Genomic DNA, 12,423 nt, shown 5'->3' with positions numbered 1-12,423 from the left:
CTCCTAACAAATGAATGATTGGATAGTCTGAAACGGTCATACATTTCATCATACACTTCCGGCAAAATGCTATGTAGATTATAACTGTCAATGGTGTTTTATGTCGTTTCCGTCAACACATAAAACACATCAATTTAGCTAATTTTCTAAGAAGTTTAGCTTTTACCCTGAGAATTGAATTACGTAAATGTCAAAAGACAGTCGCAACGATGGACGACGGCGTGGCCAGCACCGATTCGGTATTAGAATTGGACAAGGCGGGGACGGGAGGGAGAGGTCTGGCAGCAACAGCTCAGGGTCCTCGCATGGAGGAGGAAAAAGCAGGAATACTCCAATAACCGTTGCCTTGAAGGTACTGTAACTAGCTCTATTTTCAAGTTCTACTATAATGTAACTATGACCTGCAAATTAAGACCGCGTTCAGATAGCTAGCTAGCTAATACGTTTATATTTGATGGCTAACTAACTTGGCTTGTTACTGGCTAGCCACCTTTCAATAATTCACTGAGTATACTAAACATTAGGAACACCTTCCTATTAATATTGAGCTCCCGGTCACGACAGGGGTCGAACCCCAGGCTGTAGTAGCGCCTTCGAAGGCATTTATATTTAGTCTTGACCATTCATCCTCTGAATGGCACACACATACAATCCATGTGTCAATTGTCTCAAGGCTTAAAAATATTTCTTTAACCTGTCTCCTTCCCTTCATCTACACTGATTGAAGTGGATTTAACAAGTGACATCAATAAGGGATCATCGTTTTCACCGGATTTACCTGGTCAGTCTATGTCATGGAAAGAGCGGGTGTTCTTTATTTTTTTTTTTTACAGTTATTGTATAGGATGCCCTCACACAGGATGTATTGACAGGAAAATATATACTATAGAATTTGTATGTATTGGTTACAGTGACCTGCCAAAATACAGGGATGCATTGCTGATGACACCAACAGTTGTTGTTTTTTTAGGCAAAGTGGTGTTTTCAAAAAGAGAACCTGCTGTCACATGAAATCTGCTGCAGACCTCACAACGTTCATTGTGAAACTACTCATTTGGCACAAAGTTGCAGGAAGACCATGTGGTTTTGTGTTTATCTTCCAGCCTTGTATGATTCATCAACTGTCGAGTCCAATAGGATGCTGCTGAGCCTCAGCCTCTCTGGCGAGCGCAAGATTACATTAGCACACTCCTTGAGCCTGCAGATTCACACATCACTGGCAGCGGAGGACAGGGTCTGAGAGGCAGGCCTACTGTGTGCGCACATTTAAAGTTTTAATTTTGAAGTTTTAAAGTCGCATGCCCAATTACCGTGAAATGCCTGTCTTGCAAACTCAACCCAATAATACAATAATCAATAACAATGCATTACTAGAAAAAAATACAAGAGAAATAAGAAACATTAACTACACAATTAAGTAATCATACTATATACAGGAAATATTTTAGTCAGTTCCAATACCACATGACTGCGCGGTGCTGTGGCAGAGGGAGTGAAAGGGGGCAGCGATGCAGCGCTGTGAGATGACAGAAGAGGAGAGACGCTGTAAACAGATAGCAGAGGAGAGGAGAGCCGGGAGGCAGAAAGGCAGCAGTGGTCTGCAGCAGGGGTGGTTGGCTACTAGCTCAGCACTGATTAGACAGCTCAATCACAATTGGAGTAGTTGACACAGCTGGGCAAGTTGCTATAGCAGTTCAAGCTACATACAGTCTATTTTGGTCCTGCTGTCGATTCACTGTCACCTTGCACAAGTGGCAATGCCGTCGAGGGGAAACAGGTTGGCTGAAGTTGGCTACAAAAGTATGTCAGGGGCGGATAAGGACGAGGAACCTGCTTACAGACTCTACTTCTATTCTGTATGTATCTTCTCATCTCTGCCTCTCTTCTCACTCTCCCACTTGCTGCATGTGTCTGTTTGTAGACCTGCTTTTAGAATGAAAACCCTACACCTGCTCCTCAGGACCGGCCCTTTCCTGTGCATATGTAGAGGCTCAGTTTATAAACCAGTTAGCATAACACATGCTCCAAAAAACAACCTGCACCGTCTTAGTTAAAGGTTAAATAAATAACATAGCTAAAAATAACATTCCATAGTGAAGGCCAAGTGGCAGAGGCTGATTAAGTGGATCAGGAGAGCCTTTCTGTAAGCATTGCCAGCCTCAGGCGGTACAGTATATTCACTGCTGTGATGGTAACCTAGCTTGCTATTTGTTAATTTTCAGTGGGGTTTGGCTACTCTGTTTGATGTGCAGCCTCAGTGATGTTGGTGTTTGATCCCATTGTCCTTATGCTCTTCTATAGTAATAGAATGGAGCTTATGTAAAGGATATTTTTTTGCTCACTAAAAGTAGGTCAGTTGTGAATATTCCAGAAGGACATGAAATGGTAGCAGACCAGGACACTGCTTGCTGTTTATGCATGTGTAAAAACTTAATGAGTCATATGAGCATGTAGCCTGTTCTGTCAGCATGCTAGGATACTATAGTGTGGGAGTTCCACACAGAAGAGATACCATGGGCTTGATTAAAACATAGAAGTACCTCTGTATTGTCAGACACTTCATTTGGTAGATAAACGGTAATGTTAGTGTTGTTCTAATTAGTTTCTTTGAAAGGTGTCATGGAAGTCATTATTTTGTTGTAGTCTTTGTGAATGGCAGTGACATAAAACAATCTCTCATGACATGCCTCGGTTGCTATTGCGGACAGTAATAGAGAGAATGTACCAGTTTTCATCCACAGCATGTTGTCAATGTTATGAACTCATCCATGGAGTCCTACAGCTGGGTTATATGCCTTCATGTTTTTTGATATTTGGTACCATTTGATGTGGTCCCCATTTTGTCTGCAGGCATCCTTTCGGCGGTCAAACAGCCATGACAAGGTGAGGAAGATTGTGGCAGAAGAGGGCCGTGCTGCGAGAAATCTCATTGCCTGGAGTGTTCCTCTGGAGAACAAAGAGGAGGAAGGTCAGTGAAAATGCACACACACACACGCTCAACTGGGCCTGATAATACTGTATGTATCAGTCTGATGTAAAAGGAATGACTGTTTTTATGTTTACAGATGTGTGTTTCTTTGAAGTAGATTCCATTATGTTTTTCACCAGATATATTTGTGTTGTCTTGGTGGGTATATAATTGATTAGATGGGCAAACCAATGTTCACCTCCAGTGGCAGGTGCTGATATTGACTTACAGTGCTTGAATCAAGCCCTTTGTCTATTTGGAACAAAGGAATCAATTAACTTAGGCACAGCAAAGGGCATTGTGGTGGGGAAAGATCACGTGAGTCCAGACTCTTGGCTGTAATACAATATCTCACTTAACAAAATTACAGCCTTTGATTCACCTCTGTTATTCTATGCATTGGCTTTCATATATTTCCCTTCCCTGAGACGACTGAATTCAAAACAGGTGTCAAGGTGATGTGTCATTTCACTGGTCCCTCGTCAGATTTAAAAGATCAATATAACTCCGATTTAATGAGCTTCACACCCTCTAGTAGTGGAGGAATGTTTAATGGGTTGACAGAAAGTCAGTTTGCTAACTTTTAAACATGATTGATTTATTTTTTTTTATTTTTTATTTCACCTTTATTTAACTAGGTAGGCTAGTTGAGAACAAGTTCTCATTTGCAACTGCGACCTGGCCAAGATAAGGCATAGCAGTGTGAACAGACAACACAGAGTTACACATGGAGTAAACAATTAACAAGTCAATAACACAGTAGAAAAAAGGGGAGTCTATATACATTGTGTGCAAAAGGCATGAGACGGTAGGCGAATAATTACAATTATGCAGATTAACACTGGAGTGATAAATGATCAGATGGTTATGTACAGGTAGAGATATTGGTGTGCAAAAGAGCAGAAAAATAAATAAATAAAAACAGTATGGGGATGAGGTAGGTGAAAATGGGTGGGCTATTTACCAATAGACTATGTACAGCTGCAGCGATCGGTTAGCTGCTCAGATAGCAGATGTTTGAAGTTGGTGAGGGAGATAAAAGTCTCCAACTTCAGCGATTTTTGCAATTCGTTCCAGTCACAGGCAGCAGAGAACTGGAACAAAAGGCGGCCAAATGAGGTGTTGGCTTTAGGGATGATCAGTGAGATACACCTGCTGGAGCGCGTGCTACGGATGGGTGTTGCCATCGATCATGATTAGGAACACACAACAATTAACCCAGTTAGTCCTTTGATTGAACACTGGCGGAATATTTCATAACTGTCTGGATGGGTTCTGCAATGGGTAACTGGACAACAAACCAGAAAGATGTTATTGGTATCACAGATTGAACCTGCTCATGCACACAGCCGTGTGGTCATTGTATCAGGGTTGTTTCCCCACAGTATTTGGGAATGCTACCTACTGACAATGTTGTGCAGAGAACAGCGTGAGAGAGGAGGAAGAGAGTGCATTCTCTTCTCTCTTGCAAGGCTTTGGGTCAGTCTGTATTGTGTGTGTGTGTGTGTGTGCAGTTCTGTACTTTTATGTTTTGTTACTCCCACTGGCCATATTCCATCTTTTGCAAAACAAAGGGTGACCAGATCAATGTAAAAGCTTTTTTGTGGCTTTTTTAGGATTAATAGTTTGTTTTTCTGGAAATGAAATGTTTATTTTTTATTTTTTATATTTCACAGGGAAGTCCAAGACTCATACAAACGCCAATTTGAGGAATCAGAGAATTAACTCTGGACTGCATAGGAATAAGAAACAGGTGTGCATATTGTCATCTTTTAATATTAGCTTACATACTTATTCTAATTTTGCCTCCTTTATAAAATAATAAAACCTAAAGATGGATGAAATATTTTGCTCACTGCTAGTTAAGCACATGTACCACTAGAGAGCATTGTAGACCTAGCAACATCCTATTCTTTGCCTCAACATTATGCTTTGTCTCCTCTTCTGCTGTCTCTACAGAATACAGGCCTGGACAACAAGAGCACAGCCGGGGCCTTGCTTGACAAGGGAGCAGAGAAGAGTCCCACCAAAGCCAGGCAGCCGCGCAAGGTGGACCTGCGAGCACGATACTGGGCCTTCCTCTTCGACAACCTGCGGCGGGCAGTGGATGAGATCTATGTCACCTGTGAATCTGATCAGAGTGTGGTGGAGTGTAAGGTAGGTCTCTGGACCTTAAGATGTGACCCAAAACCTAAACACCCCTACCTCAACAGGGTCCTCAACAACAAAAATAGGAACAACTGGAGGCATTGCAAAGCACCACACTTCATCAACACTAGAGGGGGATATTGAGTAGTTAACGGGGTTCTCCTTCTGCTCTCTCACATTCCACTTGTTCTCTGGTTAGTGTCAGAGGGCCTTTGAAGGCTTGCTAGTGAGAGAATTATCACAGGGCACTCTCCTGGGTTTGGCTGGAGGGAGTGGATATTAATGACATGGTGTAAACAATGTGGGTGTGTGCTGTGTGGTGTAACGGCTGTGCTAGTGGGCTTGGAATGGGGGCCGGCCGGCCTACTAAGTGGAACGATGCCTGAGTCTTTTTAGGCCAGCTATGAATGGAAATTTCTATGTACTCCGCTACTGATGGCACACTAAGTATATTGGGATTTTGATAATACACAGTAATGCTTTTGTTTACTAGGCAGAGCCTGTGGTATAATCCTACTTCAGGGCTGGCCTGCCATGTTGATCTTGGTATACACTGCTCTGCTGTATCGATCAGTCTGCCATGCAGCATTATGCTGAGCATGGTTGTGGTGACCGCGTGTGGTCAGTGCTGGAACACACTGCCCCTGCCTGTGGTCTTCATGCTGACAGTGAGGCTGTGTGAGATGTAGTCTGGCTGTTGTGTGTTCCCACCCCAGTGAAGTCTAATGAGCTGGGCTCATATACCCCCTGTCCCCGTCAGTCCCACCCAGCCAGCCTCAGCCTGGCCCTAATGGACTGACTGACTCTGATAAATGATAGAATTAGCTGGAGGAGAAGCAGAGTGCTCTGATTCCACCCGGCCACAATCCCCTGGAGCAGTGTAAATCTGCACTTTGCTCTCTCACTCAAACATAAACCGCCCTTCTGCGCTCTGCCACCCACAGACACGCATCTCTGGCCTGGCATCACTTTGTACTCAGGCCTATAGATTAGTTTTGATTCTAAACCGGGGGGAGGGGGTTTCTAATATAACATATGGATTTGTTTTAAAATGGTCATACAAAGGATTATTTGGCTATTTGATTTGAATTTTAGGACCCCTCAAAACAAATATATAAAACATTAAATTAAAGAGTTTGTTTTAAAGTGAGATATAAGAAAGATCAGGAAACAATTTCTTTAAATGTATTTAACCCCTTATTTTAGGCACTAAACTACTTCCATATAGAGTGCATTTGGGAAGTATTCAGACCCCTTGACTTTTCCCACAAATTAAATATCACATTTACATAAGTATTCAGACCTTTTGCTCAGTACTTTGTTGAAGCACCTTTTGGCAGTGATTAGTCTTGACTCTTGGGGTATGATGCTACAAGTTTGGCACGCCTGTATTTGGGCAGTTTTTCAGGTCTGTTCAGAGATGTTTGATCGAGTTCAAGTCCGGGCTCTGCCTGGGCCACTCAAGGACATTCAGAGACTTGTCCCGAAACCACTTCTGTGTTGTCTTGGCTGTGTGCTTAGGGTCGTTGTCCTGTTGGAAGGTGAACCTTCACCCCAGTCTGAGGTCGTTCCTGGAGCAGGTTTTCATCAAGGATCTCGCTGTACTTTGCTCCTTTCATCTTTCCCTTGATTCTGACTAGTCTCCCAGTCCCTGCTGCTGAAACACATCCCCACAGCATGATGCTGCCACCACCATGCTTCACCTTAGGGATGGTGCCAGGTTTTCTCTAGACGTGACACTTGGCATTCAGGCCGAAGAGTTCAATCTTGTTTTCATCAGACCTGAGAATCTTGTTTCTCATGGTCAGAGTCCTATAGGTGCCCTTTGGCAAACTCCGAGTGGGCTTTCTTTCGTCCTGCCCCTGAGCAAGGCAGTTAAACCCACTGTTCACCGGGTGCCGAAGACGTGGATGTCGATTAAGGCAGCAATCTGCACCTCTCTGATTCAGTGGGGTTAGGTTAAATGCAGAAGACACATTTCAGTTGTACAACTGGTTTCCATCTAGCCACTCTACCATAAAGGCCAGCTTGGTGGAGGGCTGCAGAGATGGTTGTCCTTCTGGAAGGTTCTCCCATTTCCACAGAGGAACTCTGGAGCTCTGTCAGTGACCATCGGGTTCTTAGTCACCTCACTGACCAAGGTCCTTCTCCCCCGATTGCTCAGTTTGGCTGGGTGGCCAGCTCAAACTTCTTCCATTTAAGAATAATGGAAGTCATTGTGTTCTTGTGGAACTTTAATGCTGCAGAAATGTGTTGATAGACTACCCCAGATCTGTGACTCGACACAATGATGTCTCGGAGCTCTACGGACAATTCCTGCAACCTCATTGCTTGGATTTTGCTCTGACATGCACTGTTAACTGGGTCCTTATATAGACAGGTGTGTGCCTTTCCAAATCCTGTCCAATCAATTGAATTTACCACAGGTGGACTCCAAGTTGTAGAAACATCTCAAGAATGATCAATGGAGAATAGGATGCACCTGAGCTCAACTTTGAGTCTCATAGCAAAGGTTTTGAATACTTAGGTAAATAATACTTTCCGAATGCACCGTATACTTACATTCATTTTTAAACTTGCACTGGGGTACCTTCAGACAAGTCTAGTGAGGCTTGTGGGTGTCCAACATGTAACTGTTTGTGAGAGACTCGCCTTTCCATAATGGGGTCATATTAGTTTGTAGCCCAAACTGTTCTAATGCTACAGACAGAAGTTGGCAGATCGGCTGTACTGTCTTCATGAGTCTTGCGACTCTTGTGGGGTTCTTAGAGCAAAAGAACCGACATGTTCGTGAGAGTCTCATCTTCCATATAGGGGTAATAGTATGTAGGCCAAACCATTTTTGTGAGATGACAGATTTTCGGGATGTCTCAAAGTCTGACAAACACAGCTATAGCTCTGTCACCTACCACTGCAGATGCGGAAGGGCGACATCGTTGGATGTGCTAGATTGAGACTCAGCCCAGATATCTTTAGTTTAAAGAGACATTTTTACATTTCTGCAGGGAGTGTTATTTCAATAGTGTGCTTGTGTTTTTTGAATGAGACTAACAGACCAACAGAGACCATTCAGCACTTTCATCAACACTGGTTCATCTTTTGTGGTTCCCCCCCAGCCAGTAGAGCCTGCCGCAATTTGATTCATGCTTGCATATTAGTAATGTTCACATCTCTTGAACCCACATCCCCCAGGTCTAATTGGTTCTTATCAACCATTTGTTCTGTCCGGTCCCTGATTTATGACACATCATACTACACTACCGTGCAGGGGAGGAGGCTCTGAGTTCTCTTGAACGGAGAGCTACTGTAGAAGGCATCTACTGCATCATAAAGTATGACATTGGAGAAACTTTAAGGCAAAAACAGACATAATTGGTACACAATATATTGTTAGAAACTAAAAGTGAAATTGAATTGGCTTTCACTCTTCTAAACGTTTTAATTGAATTGTTACCAGAATGACCACGTTTTTACAGCTCACCAGGCTTCATTTGACCTCTAGTGGGTTTAGATCTTTATGCAGTCCTCAGGAAATCTTAAGTATTTCTATTTAGGTGAGTAGTATTTGTGGGTAAGTGTTTTTAGTTTGTCATGAATGTAGTTTTTTTGCCTCCCTTCAGCTGTGGTCCCTTCAAAATCAAATGAAGTCGGCAGCAGCGGAGGGCCTGGCTAACTAATCAGCAGGCCTGCTGCTGGACACATCTTTCACTGGCCTGACTTGTCTATTAACTAAAAGCACTGTGAAGCTTTAGTCTCAATTACCACTCCCTCCACACTCCCCATCAATCACCAACCAACGTCTGTTTCACTAGAGCTCTGCCTGGGCTGATTTCTGAGCAGGCAACAGACAGGCTCTAGCAGGGTTCGATACTGCAACCAAACAGTCACATTTTTAATTGTTCACTGTTTACTAGGTCACATAGTTTTTGGTTCACTATTTTTTTTATTCAAACAGTAATGTGCAATTGACCAAAAATCGAAAGAGGCAACAACAGCACTGGAATGCCCCTGTCTGTGTGTGTCACGGCTCGACATAGCCTAAAGGGGAGATTTTGGAAACCCTCTGGGCCAGTCCATCATAACCGTCAGTGGCCCATTTGGGCCTGTGAAAAGAAAAAAAGGGTAATAATCCTATACACTGAACAAAAATATAAATGCAACATGTAAAGTGTTGGTCCCATGTTTCATGAGCTAAAATCAAAGGCTCAGAAATGTTCTGTATGCACAAAAAGCTTATTTCTCTCATTTTATGCACAAATTAGTTTACATCCCTGTTAGTGAGCATTTCTCCTTTGCCAAGATAATCCATCCACCTGACAGGCGTAGCATCTCAAGAAGGTGATTAAACAGCATGATCATTACACAGGTGCACCTTGTGCTGAGGACAATAAAAGGCCACTCTAAAACGTGCAGTTTTGTCACACAACACAATGCCACAGATGTTTCAAGTTGAGGGAACGTGCAATTGGAATGCTGACTGCAGGAATGTCCACCAGAGCAGATGACAGTGTTAATTTCTCTACTGTCGTTTTTGAGATTTTGGCAAGTATGTCCAACCGGCTTCAGAACCACAGACTATATGTAACTGCGCCAGTCCAGGACTTCAACATCCGGTTTCTTCACCTGAGGGATCATCTGAGACCAGCCACCTGAAACTGTGGGTTTGCAAAACCAAATAATTTCTGCACAAACTGTCAAACAGTCTCAGGGAAGCTCATCTGGGTGCTCGGTGTCTTCACCAGGGTCTTGACCTGACTGCAGTTTGGCATCATAACTGACTTCAGTGGGAAAATGTTCACCTTCGATGGCCAATGGCATGCTGGAGAAGTGTGCTCTTCACGGATGAATCCCGGTTTCAACTGTTCCGGGCGTTGTGTGGATGAGCGTTTTGCTGATGTCAATGCTGTCAACAGAGTGCCCGTGGTGGCGGTGGGGTTATGGTATGGCAAGGCATAAACTACAGACAACAAACACAATTGCGTTTTTATAGATGGCAGTTTGAAGGCACTGAGATACCGAGATACCGTGACGAGATCCTGAGGCCCATTGCCAGCAGATGAACGGCACGACATCCCCGCATGATAATGCACGGCTCCATGTCGCAAGGATCTGTACACAATTCCTGGAAGCTTAAGCACTCCCAGTTCTTCCATGGCCTGCATACTCACCTGACATGTGACCCATTAAGCATGTTTGGGATGCTCTGGATCGACATGTACAACAGCGCGTTCTAGTTCCCGCCAATATCCAGCAACTTTGCACAGCCATTGAGTAGGACAACATTCCACAATCAACAGCCTGATTTAACGCTATGTGTAGCAAATGGTGGTCACTCACACCAGATACTGATTTTTGAAATATGTTTATTTTTATCCATGGCCCTACCTTTTTTAAGGGGTCTGTGACCACCCGATGCATATCTGTATTCCCAGTCATATGAAATCAATAGATTAGGGCCTAATGCATTTATTTCAATTGACTGATTTCCTTATATGATCTGTAACTCACTAAAATCTTTTAAATTGTTGCATCAAAGCTCATCACTAAGCTACGGATCCTGGGACTAAACACCTCCCTCTGCAACTGGATCCTGGACTTCCTGGCAGCCCCCCCCCCCCCCAGGTGGTGAGAGTAGGTAGCAACACATCTGCCACGCTGATCCTCAAATCTGGAGCTCCCCAGGGGTGCGTGCTCAGTCCCCTCCTGTACTCCCTGTTCACCCACGACAGCATGACCAGGCACGACTCCAACACCATAATTAAGTTTGCAGATGACACAACAGTGGTAGGCCTGATCACCGACAATGACGAGACAGCCTATAGGGAGGAGGTCAGAGACCTGGCCGGGTGGTGCCAGAATAACAACCTATCCCTCAACGTAACCAAGACCAAGGAGATGATTGTGGACTACAGGAAAAGGAGGTCGGAGCACTCCCCCATTCTCATTGACGGGGCTGTAGTGGAGCAGGTTGAGAGCTTCAAGTTCCTTGGTGTCCACATCAACAACAAACTAGAATGGTCCAAACACACCAAGACAGTCGTGAAGAGGGCACGACAAAGCCTATTCCCCCCCCAGGAAACTAAAAAGATTTGGCATGGGTCCTGAGATCCTCAAAAGGTTCTACAGCTGCAACATCAAGAGCATCCTGACTGTTGCATCACTGCCTGGTACGGCAATTGCTCAACCTCTGACTGCAAGGCACTACAGAGGGTAGTGCGTACGGCCCAGTACATCACTGGGGCTAAGCTGCCTGCCATCCAGGACCTCTACACCAGGCGGTGTCAGAGGAAAGCCCTAAAAATTGCCATGGACCCCAGCCACCCCAGTCATAGACTGTTCTCTCTAGGTTGTGGACAGGTGTCTTTTTATACTGATAACAAGTTCAAACAAGGGCCATTAATACAGGAACGAGTGGAGGACAGAGGAGCCTCTTAAATAAGAAGTTACAGGTCTGTGAGAGCCAGAAATCTTGCTTGTTTGTAAGTGACCAAATACTTATTTTCCACCATAATTTGCAAATAAATTCATAAAAAAATCCTATAATGTGATTTTCTGGATTTTTTTTCTCATTTTGTCTGTCATAGTTGAAGTGTACCTATGATGAAAATTACAGGCCTCATCTTTTTAAGTGTGAGAACTTGCACAATTGGTGGCTGACTAAATACTTTTTTGCCCCACTGTATATACATAGTCACTTTAACTATACATTCATGTACATACTGCGGTCAAATGATATGATCTAGCCTGTCAAGATACTGTATGTTGCATGAATTCAGAATGAAAATGCAATGAAATCAAAGAATGATTTAATTATTACTCTTTCACAATTTCACAAATTTTCAGCATGTATTTTCCTTACTCAGTAGGCTACGCTTGACAAGCAGTTCCCTTATTCCACCAGTTGGAATTATGTATAAGCATGGTCATGGCTGTGCGTACATTTTAACCACACTCTGAAGGGAAGGTTCATATTGATTGGCCCCTGGTATTTCAAAAGTCTTGGTTGAATAGTAAAACCACAGGTGTAGAAGCACGGTGGCTAGGAAAAACTCCCTAGAAAGGCCAAAACCTAGGAAGAAACCTAGAGAGGAACCAGGCTATGAGGGGTGGCCAGTCCTCTTCTGGCTATGCCGGGTGGAGATTATAACAGAACATGGCCAAGATGTTCAAATGTTCATAAATGACCAGCATGGTCAAATAATAATAATCACAGGCAGAACAGTTGAAACTGGAGCAGCAGCACGGTCAGGTGGACTGGGGACAGCAAGGAGTCATCATGCCAGGTAGTCCTGAGGCATGGTCCTAGG

At 43.8% G+C, this 12,423-nt stretch overlaps 1 protein-coding gene across 5 annotated transcripts in view; it reads left to right on the top strand.

The window, feature by feature from the left end:
- Positions 1-88: 88 nt before the first annotated feature.
- The window catches only part of LOC139404678 (S phase cyclin A-associated protein in the endoplasmic reticulum-like), a 94,467-nt gene continuing 82,132 nt past the window's right edge, over positions 89-12,423 (top strand). For 4 of the 5 annotated variants that reach the window (XM_071147465.1, XM_071147396.1, XM_071147359.1 and 1 more), the window contains exons 1-4: positions 89-352; positions 2,851-2,968; positions 4,645-4,721; positions 4,928-5,125. In XM_071147465.1, coding sequence (XP_071003566.1) covers positions 188-352; positions 2,851-2,968; positions 4,645-4,721; positions 4,928-5,125 — 558 coding nt within the window. In that variant the 5' untranslated portion in view covers positions 89-187. Of the gene's footprint in view, positions 353-1,740; positions 1,857-2,850; positions 2,969-4,644; positions 4,722-4,927; positions 5,126-12,423 lie in introns of those variants that run through there. The other variant, XM_071147543.1, reaches the window with a different exon arrangement.

The sequence above is a fragment of the Oncorhynchus clarkii genome, chromosome 1, assembly GCF_045791955.1.
Source record: "Oncorhynchus clarkii lewisi isolate Uvic-CL-2024 chromosome 1, UVic_Ocla_1.0, whole genome shotgun sequence".
Lineage (NCBI taxonomy): Eukaryota > Metazoa > Chordata > Actinopteri > Salmoniformes > Salmonidae > Oncorhynchus > Oncorhynchus clarkii.
This window is presented reverse-complemented; position numbering and strand designations above follow the sequence as displayed.